Source organism: Pristiophorus japonicus, chromosome 6 (assembly GCF_044704955.1).
Source record: "Pristiophorus japonicus isolate sPriJap1 chromosome 6, sPriJap1.hap1, whole genome shotgun sequence".
NCBI classification, from domain to species: Eukaryota; Metazoa; Chordata; class Chondrichthyes; family Pristiophoridae; genus Pristiophorus; species Pristiophorus japonicus.
The window spans coordinates 17,100,897-17,119,749 of NC_091982.1; the positions used below are offsets into that span (position 1 = coordinate 17,100,897).

The 18,853-nt window shown below is 45.5% G+C and overlaps 2 protein-coding genes across 2 annotated transcripts in view; one reads left to right on the forward strand and one right to left on the reverse strand.

The window, feature by feature from the left end:
• The first annotated feature begins 5,340 nt into the window (after nucleotides 1–5,340).
• Nucleotides 5,341–18,853, forward strand: part of LOC139265565 (ras-related protein Rab-38-like) — a 36,857-nt gene continuing 23,344 nt past the window's right edge. Inside the window, exon 1 of the mRNA XM_070882643.1 lies at nucleotides 5,341–5,630. Within this exon, the coding sequence (XP_070738744.1) occupies nucleotides 5,429–5,630 (202 nt within the window). The 5' untranslated portion in view covers nucleotides 5,341–5,428. The remainder of the gene's footprint in view (nucleotides 5,631–18,853) is intronic.
• Nucleotides 10,804–18,853, reverse strand: part of LOC139265564 (serine protease 23-like) — a 117,306-nt gene continuing 109,256 nt past the window's right edge. The window contains exon 2 of the transcript XR_011593575.1: nucleotides 10,804–10,887. The gene's annotated coding sequence lies outside the window, so the exon portion shown is untranslated. The remainder of the gene's footprint in view (nucleotides 10,888–18,853) is intronic.

An 18,853-nucleotide genomic window follows, 5' to 3' on the forward strand; every position in this document is an offset into this window, starting at 1 on the left:
AGAGTGGACAAGGGAGAACCAGTGGATGTGGTGTATTTGGACTTTCAAAAGGCTTTTTTGACAAGAGATTGGTGTGCAACATCAAAGCACATGGTATTGGGGGTAATGTACTGACATGGATAGAGAACTGGTTGGCAGACAGGAAGCAGAGAGTCGGGATAAACGGGTCCTTTTCAGAATGGCAGGCAGTGACTAGTGGGGTGCCGCAGGGCTCAGTCCTGGGACCCCAGCTCTTTACAATATACATTAATGATTTAGATGTACAGTTGTATAGGGCCTTGGTGAGTCCTCAATTGGAATATTGTGTTCAGTTTTGGTCTCCTAATCTGAGGAAGGACGTTCTTGCTATTGAGGGAGTGCAGCAAAGGTTCACCAGACTGATTCCCGGGATGGCGGGATTGACATATGAGGAGAGACTGGATCAACTGAGCCTTTATACACTGGAGTTTAGAAGGATGAGAGGGGATCTCATAGAAACTTATAAGATTCTGACGGGACTGGACAGGTTAGATGCGGGAAGAATGTTCCCGATGTTGGGGAAGTCCAGAACCAGGGGACACAGTCTTAGGATAAGGGATAGGCCATTTAGGACTGAGATGAGGAGAAATTTCTTCACTCAGAGAGTTGTTAACCTGTGGAATTCCCTACCACAGAGAGTTGTTGATGCCAGTTCATTGGATATATTCAAGAGGGAGTTAGATATGGCCCTTACGGCTAAAGGGATCAAGGTATATGGAGAGAAAGCAGGAAAGGGGTTCTGAGGGAGTGATCAGCCATGATCTTATTGAATGGTGGTGCTGGCTCAAAGGTCCGAATGGCCTACTCCTGCACCTATTTTCTATGTTTCTATGTTTCTATGTTCTCCAGTTAGAATGGTTCCATCCAGGGAGGACTGACCACAGACGTGCTGCGAGTAGAGCTGGAGAAGTTTTCTCTCTGCAAAGCAAATTTGAAGTGTGGCTTTCTTATACACATTCGAATTCCTATAGTCTCTGGGAACTAATTATAATTTAAATGGAGAAAAATTGCAAAGTGCTGCAGTACAGAGAAACTTGGGGGCTCTTGTGCATGAAACACAACAGATTAGTATGCAGGTAAGCAAGTAATTAGGAAGGTAAATGGAATGTTGGCCTTTATTGCAAGGGGGATAGAGTATAAAAGCAGAGAAGTCCTGTTACAACTGTGTATCATATCATCTAAAAGTGAGTTTTCACGTGATTGAACAGTTCAATACGGGAACTACAGTCTCTGTCACAGGTGGGACAGACTGAGTTCAAGACAGTCGTTGGAGGAAAGGGTGGGTGGGACTGGTTTGCCACACGCTCCTTCCACTGCCTGCGCTTGTTTTCTGCATGCTCTCGGCGACGAGACTCGAGGTGCTCAGCGCCTGCCCGGATGCTCTTCCTCCACTTAGGGTGGTCTTTGGCCAGGGTCTCCCAAGTGTCGGTGGGGATGTTGCACTTAATCAAGGAGGCTTTGAAGGTGTCCTTGAAACGTTTGCTCTGCCCACCTGGAGCTCGCTTGCCGTGTAGGAGTTCTGCGTAGAGCGCTTGCTTTGGGAGGCTTGTGTCGGGCATGCGAACAGCGTGGCCCGCCCAATGGAGCTGGTCGAATGTGGTCAGTTCTTCGATGCTGGGGATGTTGGCCCGATCGAGAACACTGACATTGGTGCGTCTGTCCTCCCAGGGGATTTTCAGGATCTTGCGGAGGCATCGTTGGTGGTATTTCTCCAGCGATTTGAGGTGTCAACTGTATATGGTCCACGTCTCTGAGCCATACAGGAGGGCGGGTATCATTACAGCCCTGTAGACCATAAGCTTATACATAAGTAGTACAACTGGACATAGTATTAGTGAGGCCACACCTGGAGTACAGTTTTGGTCTCCGTATTTAGGGAAGGATATACTTGCATTGGAGGCTGTTCAGAGAAGGTTTACTAGGTTGATTCTGGAGATAAGGGGGTTGACTTATGAAGATAGGTTGAGTAGGTTGGGCCTATACACATTGGAGTTCGGAAGAATGAGAGGTGATCTGATTGAAACATATAAGATAATGAGGGGGCTCGACAAGGTGGATGCAGAGAGGATATTTCCACTCATAGGGGAAACTTAAACTAGGAGACATAGTCTTAGAATAATGGGCTGCCCATTTAAAACTGAGATGAGAAGAAATTTCTTCTCTCAGAGGGTTGTAAATCTATGGAATTCTCTGCCTCAGAGAGCTGTGGAGGCTGGGTCATTGAATATATTTAAGGCGGAGATAGACAGATTTTTGAGCGATAAGGGAGTAAAGGGGTAGGCAGGGAAGTGGAGCTGAGTCCATGATCAGATCAACCATGATCTTATTGAATGGCGGAGCAGGCTCGAGGGACCAAACGGCCTGCTCCTGCCCCTATTTCTTATGTTTTTATGCTCGATCTTCCATAATATGCATTTCAGAATCGTGTAAGCAAATCATTTATTTTTTTCACGTACAAATCGGAAAGCTGTTTTCACCTCTTCGTATTACTGTTTAACCTTCCTTTTTAGTTAATGGAGTGCAATTTCTGAATTATCTTGTCAGGAGGTATCCCTTTACATTGTGCAAACAGGCCCTGTGTCTGTTTGCATCAACTGTAAACATTTTCAGATGTAATTGCTGGACAGTTGGTGGGCAATTAGCCCAACTCTGCGCCAACAATTAGGATTTCAATGTCAGTGCGGATCATCTGTCAAGTCGGAACTTGACAGATTACAAGTTCGGAATTTAGTGCATGTGCAAGCACATGCGTAAATCCCGAACTTGCTGTCCATTTCAAAGGCAGTATAACGGCGTACTCTGCGATTATGCTGTCATACCGACTGCAAATTCTGGCCTTGGAAATGACAAAGGAACGTGTGAATAGTGGGGGATGGTGGGAAGGCAAAGATACAGGAGAGGTCTGTGTACAATGATAAACATGAGAAATAAAGACAAGTGAAAGAGAAAAACCGGCACAAACAGCAAATATAAAATAAAACAGAAAATGCAAAAGAAACACAGTGGATCTGCCAATTGTGAGTAAAGAAACCGAATGAGATCACACCAAGGGCTCAGAGACCCCCCAGCACTCTGCTTTGATGAAAGGTCTCGAATCCAAATGTCACCCTGCCTCCCCTCTGCCTTGGACTGTGGCGGGGCGGGGGTGAGTGCAAATGTCCCCAGTGGATAGCTCTCTATGTGGGGATCCAACTTGGCACCATTGGGGCACTTGGGTTGGAGAGTGTTGCATGGTGTCAAGATTTGAAATAAATTCCTAATCCAGTTTGCAAACACTCAAGCCACATGTGTAACTTGCAGCAAAGAAGAATCTGTTTTCTCCACGTACGCAGAGGGCTGGAGGTTGCAGCTCCTTGTCCACTTTTTGAAGGGGCGGTTCATAAAATTTTGCTTTCACTTCTCAACACCCCCCCCCCACAATTTTTATCCTCTCGGTGTACGGGGTGGGGAGGTCTCCTGGTCAGTCTGCTGCTGGGTCTGGCAAAAATCAGCATCCACAGGTCCAGAAAGCACAAGATCGATGGGACGCTCCGACTTCTTGTCCCGGGTGACTCTGGAATGGAACCATGCAGTGAAGATGGGCTACCTTCAAGCTTTTTGAGACCGGTGGTCACTGCAATGATTAATAATGTGATTTTTTTTGGATGATGGGAATAATATTGCATTCTCACTTGATGCATGTGTGTTTAGTTTGTTAGAGCCAGTTATTTTTGTGGTGCTCCCCTGGGGAGGCACTTGTTGGGGACTGGCCATTTTTCTGGCATTTCTTCACCGGTTCAGACAAAATAGAGCCTGCACCCTGCACACATGTAGATCCTCCCCACATTGCAAGTACCCATTGCTGTGAAGAAAATGGAGGGTGTAGCTAAGGTCTGATGTTACTGAAGTCATTATTAAAACCAGAACGTTGCAGTGTATCCAGCAGAAAGATGAGATATTATGATTAAAGCTCGTTTTGAGCTCAATTGGAACAGTGTAGGATTTGAACAATGGATAGGTCACAGTGGGAATGGGAGGGGGAGCTCAACTGGTGAGCCACAGTGAGGTCAGAGTCACACTTCCAGACAGAAAGGGGATGTTCAGCAGGGCAGACACCTAATCTGCGCTTGGTCTCCCCATTGTAGAAGAGACCGCACTATGATCAGTGAATAGAGTACACTAGATTTGAGGAAGTACAGGTGAATTGCTGTTTCACATGGTTGGAGTGTTTGGGGTCTTGGACAGTGGTGCGGGAGAAGACAAAACTGGCAACCCTCTGGAAATGATGGCTTGGTGTTTAGCAGTGGGGCTGTGGTCCAAGGGAGATAGGAGTTCAACCTCAGCCGTACAACACTAGCTCCTTTGTCAGCCGATTTAATGATGATCTTAAGGTTGGAGCTGAGGGTTTGAAACTGATCAAAGCGCAGAACATTTAAAGAGATCGAGTGTGTGGGAGGAAAATATTTTTTATAGTCATCTAAATGAGAAAAATATTTTCCGCAGAGAGGAGGGAAGAATAAACAAATAAACATAGAATTTACTGCACAGATCATCATCATCATCATCATCATCATAGGCAGTCCCTGGGAGTCGAGGATGACTTACTTCCACTCTAAAAATGAGTTCTCGGGTGACTGAAGAGTCCAATGCGGGACCTACAGTTTGTCACAAGTGGGGCAGACGGTGGTTGAAGGAACAGAGGGGGTTGGGCCCTGGGTTGCCACACACTCCTTCCGCTGTCTACGATTGGCTTCAGCTTGCTCTCGGCGAAGAGACTCGAGGTTTCAGCACCTTCCCGGATGCTTTTCCTCCACTTTGGACAGTCTTGGCACAGAAACAGGCCATTCACTCCCCTATGCCAATGCTTATGTGCCACACCAGCCCACTCTGTTTACTTCATCTCATCCTATCAGCATATCCTTCTATTCCTTTCTTCCTCATGTACTTATCCAGCTTCCCCTTAAATAGATCTGTGTTATTCACCTCAACCACACCGCTGTGTTTAAGCTGCAGCAGGTCATGACAAACTCCAGGTCCTGAGCAAAACCATGAAAGATTTACCAAAGGATTTTTAAAAACCCCGCCTTGCTTAGACTCCACAAATGCTTATTTAACAATCACTGACCCACAAGATTGCTAATTGAGTGCGCAGTCACACGTGTAACTGGTGCAGACAATTAAAGCTCAGAGATTTGCCCACGCTGGGTGAGTGGATAGGCGGTGGTTGAAGACAATGCCCTTTTAAATTTATCTGAGCGAGGGGCGGCTGAAGACGCGAGAGGAAAGATACAAATACTCAATAGAGAGCATGCGTGGAAACTAGTAGCGAGTAAAGTTTGTTTCGCGAGTTTGAAACGGATTAAAGTGCAGAACAGTTGAAGAGAGCGAGTGTGCGGGACGGAGTAGCTGAGGGAGAGAGGCTGGTGTATCAATGGAGAAAGCACAAAGAGAATATCTGTTTAAGGTGTTAGTGATTGGAGACCTGGGCGTTGGGAAAACCAGCATCATCAAGCGGTACGTTCATCAGATCTTCTCCCAACATTATCGAGCCACCATCGGGGTGGACTTCGCCCTGAAAGTCTTACATTGGGAAGAAGACACAATCGTTCGGCTACAACTTTGGGATATAGCAGGTAAAGAAAACTGCATTTTCTCAGTGTGTGACTATATAGACTAAATCGGCTTTTTTGTAAGCGCTAACTAGTTTGAGGCATTTTTCTCCTGAATTAAGTTATTAAACGGTGGTTTGCAGAATTTGGCGATGCATCCTTCTCTCTTGTAACTTTTTAAGTGTTACTGCAGACTATTCCATAATGTAAAAAAGCATGTCAATTTGTGTTTGAACCGCCCAGTTACTGACGAGAAATGCCATTGAATTCAAACTCTCCGAGTTAGCGGTGAGTGATTCATGCTGGCTCATCCCGCTCGACATTCCCAGACTCGGGCCATGGCTCTGAAGGGCGGAGCGATGGGGACTTGAGGTTTCTCCAGCTATCAGTATATTGCAGCTTCCTTCACTAAACAACTACTGCAAACTTGCGAGTGGCTGTGAAATTTCACGAGTCTCTAACTATTTAGGCATCCGCCTCTTTTTTTTTTAAATTGGAGGCGGCTGTGTTTCAGTGGGATGGAAGCACCGTGTGACTCTAATCCAGTTGGGAATGAACGGGGCCCTGGGGCCTGACTGCGTGGCGCCGTACTCTGTCTCCTTCACCCCCCAGAGAAGGAGATCACCAGGGCAGAGCGGGTCCGTCTGGACCTCGGCGTTGCTGGCTTCTCCTGTACTGGAGCTGCGGGTGATGACCGCAGTAATCTACATGCAAGTCTACCTGCACTGGACCACGGTGTGTAGGTTGAGATAATGTAACTAATGCTGGTCCATGAGTGCACCCTGGCTTCAGGGTTGGGACTGATGGGGTCTGCTTTGCAGGCTTTGGCTGGGGAGGGGGTGACCACATGTCCTGAAGGTAGGGTGGTTGTAGCACGTTCTGAAGCCGTGTGAACAGTGGACCAATGACTGGACTCTCTGGTTTTGAGTCGCGGGCAATGGAGCAATCTTAAACTAAACTGAATAGGTTTCCTTGTTTCATCATTCAGTGAATCTGTTTCAACTCTTGATATGATGCACTGATGTCATTTTTTTAAATTTCAAAATATATACTTTATTCATATAATAAATTTGCACGATACATTTGAAGGCAGTTCAGTACGTTTGGATGCAGTCAGCAATTTCATACAATACATTTGGATGCTGACTGCAGTTCCGTTCAATACATTTGCTTGCTTTACATTTCAAGGTACAATCCAGGATACATTGTAATACAGTCATCAAATCATGTTACATGTGGCACTATACAGTACACAGAGTGGGTGAGGGTACAGTTACATTTCTTTACAACATACATTACTAAACTTGCATTATACATGGCACTGCATAGGTGTTTTCAGATCATGGTGCTCTGTACAAGTACAGCCCGAGGGGAGTTTTATACTGATGCCAGCCCCTGGGTTTACTGTGGCGGAAGGGCCTTAAACTGTGGCTCTTCCCCACCGTGCCTTTGCGGCGACTGCACCAATTTTTAGTGCGTCCCTCAGCACGTATTCCTGGATCTTGGATTGCGCCAGTGTGCAACTCGCAGACATGGATAGCTCCTTGCTCTGGAAGACCAAAGTGTGTCTTTCACCGAGTTGATCCTCCAGCAGCAGATGATGACTGTCTCGGCGTGTGTCCCTGGGAACAGCCTGTAGAACAGAGTCCTGTGTTAGAGGTGCTTGGGATGAATCTCTATAGCAACCACTGCATCTCTTTCCAAACCTGCCTTGCAAAGGGGCAGTCCCAAAGGAGATGGATGACAGTCTCGTGTGCACCACAGCCAACTCTGGGGCAGAGTGCCTTGTCTCTGAAACCCTGGCTGTGCATGAAGCATCTGATGGGTAGGGCCCTCCTCACCGCCAACCAAGCTACGTCTTGGTGCTTGTGTGAAAGTTCTGGCGATGAGACATTCTGCCAAACTAGTTTGACAGTCTGCTCGGGGAACAGTCCGACAGGATCCATCATCGCCGCCTTTTGTAGGGTCTCCAGGACCTTGTGTGCTGACCACTGCTTTATGGCCTTGTGGTCAAGTATTTTTCTTGAAAAACTTTTCAACGAAGGACAGGTGCTGAGGCATGATCCAGCTGCTCAGAGCGTTCCGCAGCAGCCTGGCCAGACCCATCCTTCGCAACACCGGGGACAGATCGAATCTCAGCACGTACTGACACTTGCCGTTTGCGTACGAAGGGTCTATGCATAGCTTGATGCAGCTGCATACAAAGGTGGCCATCAGAATGCCCTCCCCACTCCCCCCCCCCAGGTCCAGAGATTTGTACATCATGTCTTTGCGGACACGGTCCATTTTCGATCTCCAGATGAAGTGAAAGACGGCTCGGGTGACTACCACGGCACAGGAGTGGGGTATGGGCTAGACCTGCGCCACGTACAACAACAGCGAGAGCACCTCACTCCTGATGACCAGATTCGTTCCTGCAATGGATAGTGAGCGCAGCTTCCACCATCCCAGCTTACGTTTTGCTTTAGTGATACACTCCTTCCAGTTTTTGACGCACACCCCGTCTGCTACGAACCATATTCCCAAAACCTTCAGGTAATCTGACTTCAGGGTGAAGGGAATAAAGGTTTCCAAAGAACTGGCCTCGCTTTTGCTGCGATTGACCTTCGCTCCCGAGGCCAGTTCAAACTGGTCGCCGATTGTGAGCAATCTGCGGACTGACTGCGGATCCGAGCAAAAGACGGTGACGTCGTCCATGTACAGGGAGGTCTTGACCTGAGCGCCTCCGCTGACTGGGGTTGTCACCCTCCCCCAATGCCCGCATCCTTTCTGATGGACTCGGCAAAGGGCTCGATACAGCACACAAACCAGACAGGAGAGGGGACAGCCTTGCATGACTCCAGACCTGATCGGAAAGCTTTCAGTTTCCCACCCGTTGATTAGAACTGCGCTACTGATGTCTGTAGAGCAGTTGGATCCAATTGTGGATACCCTCCCCAAACCCCATCTTGGAGAGCACGTCCATCAGGTACGTGTGCGATATCCTGTCAAAGGCCTTCTCCTGGTCCAAGCTGATTTAAACAGGTGTCCACCCTCCTGTCCCGCATGTAGGCAATCATAGGGGCACTCGATCTAATGTTATTTTGTACTCTCCAAAAAGAGTTGTAGGCAGTCGTATCCGAGTAGCACGAGGCCATCAGATCTTCCTGCCGGGGACAGCGCAGGTCTGGTCCAGGTGGATCACCAGCTCCAGAGCAGACTTGACCCTGTTTGCGATGACCTTCGACAAGATCTTGTAGTCCACATTGAGCAGTGAAATGGGCTGCCAGTTTTTGATTTCCTCCCCCTCCCCCTTCTGCTTGTAGATGAGGGTGATGATTCTTTTCCTCATTGATTCTGACATACTGCTGGCCAGAAGTATACCCCCATACACTTCCAGCAGGTCTGGGCCCATCCAGTCCCACAGAGCTGAATACAACTGTACTAGTAAGCTGTTGCTTTCGGGAGTTTTACTCGTCGTGAGGGACCGGATGGCCTTTGTCATCTCGTCCAGAGTTAGCAGGTAGTCCAGACACTCCCACTAGCTGTCGTCTAAGACCTCGGAGATAGACAACAGGGAGGCCACGCAGTCTGTGGGCTTGACTTCGTACAGCCCAGCATAGAAAGATTTGCTGATCCTCAGCATGTCGGGCTGTGAAGATGTCACAGAACCATCTTCCTTTTAGGCTGCTCCCCCTGTGTACCTTTTTTGGAAGAAGAAATGCAAACACTTCTCATCCTGCTTGACGGAGCGGAAAATGATTTTGGAGGACTCTGAGGCAAAGAGCGAGGCTTGCTGGCCCTTCACCTCCTTGGAGTTCCTCCATGACATCGACCCCCATTGACTGGAGCAGGTTTTGCCTACTCTTGAGTTGGGATAATTCTCTCTGTCTCCCTCTTGCCTCCTGAACACCTTTTTTTGAGGATGAAGAACCTCTTGATGTTTGTCTTGATTGTTTCCCACCAGTGCATCGGGGAATCAGAGGGGTTTTACGGTTCTCCAACCTTTGTAATCCCTCGAGTTCCTCAACATTTTCCATTGTCAACAGTTTCACATTGAGCTTCCATATCCCCCTGTCAACTTTCTGGTCTTCCTGTAGGAGGCAGTGGTCAGAGAAGAACACCGGCGTGACGTCAGTGGATCTGACCTTGAGCTTGTGGGACACAAACGGGAAGTCTATTCTGGAACGGACGGACCCATCTGGTCTCGACCAGGTGTATCTCTGCGGTGCTCCATCTGCAGGGTTGCTGAAGACGTCGCACAGTTTGGCACCTTTTACCATGTCCATCAGGAGTTTGGATGTGGTGTCCAGTTTGCTGTCGGCGCTGTTGGATCGTCCAGCCGCATCGATGATGCAGTTGTAATCACCGCCCAGAACGACTGGTCTGGATGTCACCAGCAGCAATGGGAGCTGCTGGAGGAGGGCCAGCCACTCACGTCAGAGGTGAGGCATACACATTAATTAGCCTTGGAGGAACATTTTTATACAATACATCTGCTATGAGGAGGCGGCTGCCCACCACCTCCTTAACTTCGGTGGTGAAGTGGCCTCCCCACAGCAGAATGCCCAGGCCAGAGGAACAGCAATCGTTGCCTCCTGACCAGACGGATGGTTTGTGACCGCTGCCGGTTACTGCTGAAGGCCACACCTGCAAGAATAGCAGGTCTACCTTGACCTTGGCGAGGTACCCCAAGGTGGAAACACATTGCATAGTTGACTTAATGCTACACACATTAATGGATGCAATCTTTAAACTCATTTTTAAATTGGTGATTACAATCCAAAAATTAAATTTCGAACACTCAGTCCTTTGGCACTGTGGCCTGTTCCCGTATACATAGGTTAACTTTAAACTTTTCTACTGCACCTTGGCTGAGATATGGGTTGCCCTCTGCCTTGGGGATGGTTCGACCAGGGGACGCCAGGGGGGGGGGTGGTCCTCCATGTCATCTGGGCATCCCTCGCCTGGTGTTGGTTGTTCCTTGTGTGCATCCCCTGTGGTGTCGTCACTCTCGGCGTTCTGGAGCTGGGGTGCATTTGTTGCTCCGAAATCCGGAGCGGGGGTGCATTGGTGGCTTCGTCGCTCCTGGAAATCCGGATCTGGGTTTCATCTGTTGCTTTGCTGCTCCTGGAAATCCGGGGCAGGGGTGCATCGGTGACATCACTGCTCCCGAAGCCTTCAATCTTTCGTGGTGCCAGTCCGACACCTTGGCGGCCTCCTGGTCTGCCCATTGGTCAGTCGCCCTGCAGATTTCTTCTCTCTGGTGCTTGTCCTGAGGCCAAACTGGAAAGACGAGTTTCTGCAATCACAATTAACAGTGCCATTGAGCATCAACACTTCAAAGCACTCAGCACTGCCTTTCAGGTCATGCATATTCCTGGTACTTTAGCATGTTTTGGGGAAGAAAGCTGGGATTCCCGAGAATTTTTTGCACTTTGTCTCCCCACCACATCATAAGATGTTTTCCCACATTTCAAAAAGCTAATGTGTACAGTGAGATCCCACAAATGGTAGTGAGAGTAAATGGTTTGGGGATAAATGTTGGCCAGGAACATCAGGAGAACTTTCCTGCTCTTAGAAATGAAGAGTTTGATAGAGATCAAAAACAATACCGATTTTCCCCCTCTCCTCTTCCAACTCAAGGGCAGGAGGCCTTGTACAACTCCTATGTTCTCTGGCTGGGATGGTCATCTGAATCTTCACATCTGTATGGTTCAACAGCCCAAAGGATTGTGCACTTGCCATTGAACCATTGGAGTTCAGAAAACCTGCAGACTTTGACTACAAATGTGAACTGACTCCAGTTACACAAACATGCCTTTAAAGTCTTGCAGTCTCCGTTTTACTACTGCTTAAATAACCACCTACCACAGTTCCTTTTTGATTATAACATTAATGGCCTAAATAAGCAAGTGGTATTTAAGGCCTGCAGAACCAATGCCAAAAAATTTCCTTCATCTCAAATGATGCATGTCTGAGCGAGCAGACTGTACTAAAGACGAGGGGGTTGGCGTCATCAAGCTGTACAGACAAAGACCGGCCTGTGGCATTAACTGACACAACCACAGCTAGTTTAAAAATGGCTTCTGAAATTCCAGCAAGTATTCTTTCTCTCTCTCTCTCTCTCTCTCTCTCTCTCTCTCTCTCTCTCTCTCTCTCTCTCACACACACACACACACACACACACACACACACACACACACACACACACACACACACACACACACACACACACACACACACACACACACACACACACACACACAATGATCCTATGTAACTCTAGGCAGGTGAATTTTTTTAAACCCATAATTGTAAATACAATATCAGTTTTAATTTAAAAAATTGTCTGACTAATGAGGAGCACTCATTTAATAATTTTGTATTTATATAGTGCCTTTAACATAATAAAACCACCAAAGGTACTTCACAGGAATATTGTAAAACAAAATTTGACCCCAAGCCACACATACTGGGGCAGATGGTCAAAAGGTCGGTTTTAAGGAGCATCCTTAAAGGAAGTGCAGGTGGAAAGTTTTAGCAAGGGGATTTTGGAGCTTGGGGCCTTGGCAGCTGAAAGCATGGCCACCAATGGTGAAGTGAAAAATTAAGGAATGCTCAGGAGGGCAGAATTAGAGGAGCAGATATATCCAGTGGCTGGAGGAGATTAGAGGTGTGAGGCCACGGAGGGATTTGTAAGCCAAGATGAGCTGGTTTTGTTTAACTGGGAGCCAATGTAGGTCCGAAAGCACAGGATGATGGGTGAACGGGACTTTGAGAGGACTAGAGCAGTAGAATTTTGGATGAACTAGAGTAGAATGTGGGAGGCCAGCCAGGAGTGCATTGGAATAGTCCAGTCTAGAGGTAACAAAGGCATGGATGAGGGTTTCCGGAGCAGATGAGCTGAGGCGAGGGTGGAGATGGGCAATATTCCAGAGGTGGTGGAAATAGGTGGTCTTGGGGATATTTGAGCAACTGTGACTTAATCAAGAATAGAAGGTTTACAGGGGTTTCTGAAATGATGGTGGGAGATCAGTGAATCCCTGTGGAAATTTATCTTGTACACTTAAAATCATGTACATAAAGGGTGCATAGAATGTGAAATGCTCTGCCCCAAGCTTATTTAAGTTAATTGACAAGGCAATTATAGTTTGAAAACCACTAATTCCTCATCTCGAGTCACAAATTAAATCTTCTATTTGACCTTTTTGCTCTGTGGTAACATTCTATGGTTCTGGTTTCAAATACAAAGATTTAGTTCCTGACTATTTGACCTTTTCAGACTGCTGCTGCACAATACCTGCAAAAGACAGGAATTGTCTACTCTGGAGGGCACTTGACGAAGTGAAGAGTTCTGTGGGGCAGGAGAAAATGCTTTAAGTTGAGCTTTTTAACTGCCTTGATTCAATCTGTTTGTTTCAGACAGTTTACATGGTTGTTGAAGAGCTGACATTTTGAATCTGGCTAGTTTCAAAATTGCTCTGTGGGCTGATGCTGCTTTTTAACTTGCTAAATAGGCAACGTTCCTATTATGTACACAAGTGCCTGGAAATTCTACATTGCAGCAGTGAAGATCCTTGTGTTTAAACTAAAGAAATCCAAGGATCTAGCTGCAATTTGCAGAATCATAGAAAATTACAGCACAGAAGGAGTCATTCAGTATGTCATATCTGCTGGTTTGTTCCCTGCAAGTTCCTCAAAGTAAATTTAAAAAAAAAAAAAAAAAATTATGGATTCAGCCTCCACCACCTTTTCGAGGAACTTTCCAGATCCTGACAATGGAGTAAAAAAAATTCTCATCTCCCCGTGATCTTTTTCCAATGATTTTGCATCTATGACCTCTAGCTATGACTTAGTTGATAGAGTAAATAGGAAAAACTATTCCCTCCATCATAACCTCATCTTTAAAACTATTGGGTCACTGCTACTCCTTCTTTGTTCCAAGGAGAACAGTCCTAACTCTGGCAACCTCTGATAACTGAAGCCCCTTATTCCTGTTAAACCTCCTCTATACTCCTAATTCCTTTATCTTTCCTGAAGTGTGGTGCCCAGAATTGTCCACAATACTCCAGCTGAGGCCTAACCAGTGATTGATGACCTAACATTGTCTCTTTGCTATTTCTCTTTTTTTTTAAAAAAAAACATTTTTTTAATTTTATTTATAAACCAACTTACCTGTGCTTTTTTGTAAATACCATATCAACTTGCCCTACCACTTTAAGGATTTGTGGAAATGAACACAAGGTCTGAGTGCTCCCCTACGCTTTTCAAAATGGTGCCATTTATAGTATACTGTCTTTCCATCTTAGTCCTCCCAAAGTGTATCACTTGCACTTCTCTGCATTGAACTCCATCTGCCATGCTTCTGTCCATTTCACCACCCTCTTTCATCCTGGAGCCTATAATTATCCTCCTCATTTTCATCCACTTTGCCGAGTTTAGTATCGTCTGCAAACTTTATAATGCTGCTCCCTATACCTGAAACTAGTCATTTTATATAAAAAAAAAGTAATGGACCAAAAACTGACCCTTGGGGAACACCAATGAAAAACATCCATCCACCAGCCTTTGCCTGTCACCTGAGCCAATTTCCCCTTAATTTCATGGGCTCTCATCATCTTCTTAAGCCTCCTGTGGCACTTCTGAAGTCCATGTATGCATCTACTGCACTACCTTGATCAACCTTCTATTACCTCATCAAAGAATTCAATCAAGTTAGACAAGATTTACCTTTTTAACACATCCATGCTGGTTCTCCTCGATTAACCTATGCCTTTCCAAATGTAATTTTTTTTTTTTGTCCGATAATTTTCAATGACATTCCCACCATGGGATTTTAGCCTGTCTGACCTTATAGCTGTTACTCTGCTACTCCCTACCACCTTGGATCTGTTTTTTAAATGTGATCAGGGTGTCTTTGTCACCTCCACTACTTTAACACTCTTGCTGCTATCCTCCACAAATTCCAGTTTGTCCAAAATGAAGTCCCCCTTTGCCAACTGGCACTGGTTTCCCATCCCTTGTGTGTTAAATTCAAAATTCTTCTTTTCTCTGGCTGTGCTCCACCTGGCTATCTCTGCAATCTTCTCCAGCTCCATTCTCCTGCCTGACTGCTGTTCTCATGACTCTAGTCTTTTTTGCATATTTTATCCTTCCACCCCCCACAAACCACCCCTTTTGTTTCATTCTGCCATTGGTGGCGGTCACCAGCTGCTGCTTTGGTCACCTGCCCTTGCCCCTATGTGTGAAGTACTGGAGCATTTCTTTGTACACTAGATATTTTCTTGCCCACCATTCCCATAACAGATCTTGCAACTCCCAAGATCTGAAGTACACTTTTTGCTGCACTGCATGCAGGTTATCAATAGCAAGACCCAAGAATCACAACAGGGTCCTTGATGTGCACACTGGCTAGTGGGATGTATCTTGTGCCGGTAAATGATTCTCGATGGGTGGACTGAACATACACTCTGAGCTGAGACTAGGGTTCTGAAACAACAGACTTTGTTTTTAGGTTTAAAACTGTCCAGGGTATGGAATGGTGAATCATATACTTATCTCAATACAAAAACTATTGATGCTACTTAAACTTTAAAACGGAAGTTCACTTTTTTGGTGCTAAGATTTGCTGCAGTCTCAAAACAAACTCTTCTCTGCTGACTGACACAAGTTTGGAGATTTTCTGCTTTCTGTAAATTGGTATTCTCCAGACAACAGACCTTTCTCAGGAATACTGTCCAAACTACTGAGGTCATACTGCAAGTCACATTTTCCTGATCGATATTAAATGCACAGACAGTCTTAATGGCATGTGATGTGAAATCTGCCTCAATAAACATACTTAGCACCATGGATTTCTAATCACATTTCCCTGACGTTGCTTCTTGTGGAGCCCATCACAGCCAGCCTGTCTGGTCTCTTGGGCACTCAATACCAAGTTGTATTGGGTTTTAACCCCTCGCTTGCTGATTTGAACAATAGCAACTTGCATTTATATAGCATTGTTAAAGAGTGAAATATTCACTGGACATAATCAGATTAAAATTTTACACCAAGCCAAAGGAGGTATTGGAAAGTGGAACTAAAAGCTTAGCCAAAGAGGTGGGTTTTAAGGAGGATTGTTAATGAGGTGGAGGGGGTTTAAGAAAATTCCAAAGTTTGACCTAGATGACTGAAGGCATGGTCACCAATGGTGGGGCAAAGGGAATGGGGGGGGGGGGGGGGGGTGGGTGCAGGCAGGCAAAGGGAAAGAATAAGATATATTCAATACCAACAAAATTTTTCCCCTTGCCATGCGTGCTAGATGAATAATTGTGGTGATACAATAGTGCAGATTTGTGCATTGGGAGATTGGGTATGTCAGTGTTGGTACCCCCATGAAGGACTGATTCCTAAAATGATTATTTTTTACCGACATGTCCACTTTGTATTTCAGATCAAGTCAGCTATATTGTGTTTCACAAGAAGGTATTCCCTGGCTTATAGTCAGCTTCCAATCTGGTCAGTTGGAGGCCCTTGACTTTCTCCTGCTGTTAGCTGTACATGATCTTGAGGCAAAAAAACCTTGATGCTGTAATGACTTCTGAAACTCCCTGATGAAGGGGATATACAGGTTGAATCTCTTAATTGGGACTCCCTTATCTGGAACCCCCCTCGTTCGGAACCATTCCTGGCCACTGGGTGGCACATGCGCACGACGCTGCCGGTGGAAAAATATCAATGAAAAATAAATTTACCCAACTTGAGCCAATACCTTCAGGGCCCGCTGACACCACTGATGGAAAATCCAATAAAAATTGTTCAGAATGTTTTCAAAGTACTTACACTTTTTTAAATATTTTGGATCAGCTAACCATTCCATAGCTTGAGAATATCCTAACTCTCGAACTCTCATAGTTTGGTCTCCAATGTGAGCTGAGACTGTCGTTCCAGCCAATCAGCGTGCGCACTGAAAACATGTGACCTCCCCTGATCCGGAAATATCCCTCCATTCGGAACAGGCCAGGTCACGCAGGTTCTGGATAAGGGAGATTCAACCTGTACTTGAAACACTGTTCTTTCTACTTATATTTGCTGACCTGACTTGCTGTTTACAGAATTTTATTTTGTTTATTGTAGGGTTTGGGGACTAATAACAAATGTACTAAAAATGTAACTTTGGCTCCTCCTGAAAGGAACTTTCTCGGCTGCACTCAACCAATTTGTTATATGTAGGATCATTTTCTTTGCTTACTTGTAGTCTTTTTTAAGATGAAGTGGCTATTTCCTGGCATAAACAGGCATTATTTGCACATTCCTGTCACTGCACTTGGGCAATTGCCAGGATTTGGAAATGGAGAGGCATTTCACTTAAAATTGTAAATGTGAACATTGTATTGCTCAGGTGTTGACTGGCTTGTGGTTGAGCTGTAGGTGTAGTGCTCAACGCCGAGAGCATGCAGAAATCAAGCGCAGACAGCGGAAAGAGCATCCGACAAACCAGTCCCACCCACCCCTTCCCTCAACAACTATTTGTCCCACCTGTGACAGTCTGTGGCTCTTGTATTGGACTGTTCAGCCACCAAAGAGCTCACTTCAGGAGTGGAAGCAAGTCTTCCTCGATTCCATGATGTGCAAATGACTCTCTGCTGGTTTGAACTTTGAACAACATAGGCCTGCATTTGGTGCTGTTGCCTCAATTACTTCTATTTGCTGTGCTAAACCTGCACATATTAGGATTTATCAGCATCAGATTATGCAAATAAATAGAATATTGATTTTGGACTTTATATGCGGTGGTAAGTGGCCATGCTGCACTCCTCCTCCTATATGGCCCACCAAGACAACATTGGATACCCTTGTGTAGTATCCGGTGAGATCTTGCACTTTCTGGTTTTCACCAAGTCACATCAGTAAGCATGAAAGATTGTAAGCATCAGGACACCAGTGTGTACCTTATACCCTGTACTAGAAAGAAAAAAAAATGAAGCACAAGAACATAAAAGGAAAAGGAGTAGGCCATACAGCCCCTCAAGCCTGCTCTGCCATTCAATAAGATCATGGCTGACCTGATCATGGACTTGGCTCCACTTCCCTGCCTGCTCCCATAACCCCTTATCCCCTTATCGTTTAAGAAACTGTCTCTTTCTGACTTAAATTCAATGTGCCAGCTTCCATAGTTCTGAGGCAGTGAATTCCACAGATTTACAACCCTCAGGAGATTTCTCCTCATCTGTTTTAAATTGGCGGCCCCTTATTCTAAGATTGTACCCTCTCATTCTAGTCTCGCCCATCAATGGAAACATCCTCTCTGTATTCATCATGTCAAGCCCCCTCAATCTTGTGTTTTGATAAGATCACTTTGCATTCCTCTGAATTCCATGAGGAGAGGCCCAACCTACTCAACCTTTCCTCATAGGTTAACCCCCTCATCCCCAGAATCAACCTAGTGAACATTCTCTGAACTGCCTCCAGCAAGTATATCCTTTCGTAAATATAGAAACCAAAACTGCATGCAGTATTCCAGGTGTGACCTCACCAATACCTTGTATAGCTGTAGCAAGGCTTGCCTGCTTTTACACTCTATCCCCTTTGCAATAAAGGCCAAGATACCATTGGCCTTCCTGATCATTTGCTGTAGCTGCAGACTATCCTTTTGTGTTTCCTGCACAAGTGCCCCCAGGTCCTGCTGTACTGCAGCACTTTGTAATCTTTCTCCATTTAAATAATAACTGACAGAAAAAAAAAATCAAAGAGCAAAAATGCATGACCTCACACTTTCCAACATTATACTCCATCTGCCAAATTTTTGCACAATTCCTATAAGAAAACAAATCTTGTTGAGCAGTAAAGATTGAACATTACTGAGATTAAAAAAAAAAAAGGATAAACTCTGTTCTTGATGGTTCTCCACTTTAATTGAGGCAATTTCCTGTGTTTTTGAACTGGTTAATGTCTTTTTTTTTAAATACTGGGACAAAAAAACTTCCTACAAGTCTTGCGTTAAGTGGCATCTGAGTATTGTGAGCACTTTATATAAAAAAAAGAAAATGGGAGTTGCATCTCCTGCATATTTACCTGTGACAATGGACACGCCCCTTCCTTCCCTCCTGTGAGCTGAACTGGATACCCATGTCTTTTGCACAATATTAATTCAATCTCTCGGATGGTAGACTGAGTTGGCAATAGATGAGACTTGGTTTGAATAGTTAAGCTGCCTTATTCTACAGCAAAGTAAATGTTATAATTGGATTATTTAGTTAAATCAGTGCCACTTCCTTTTGCAT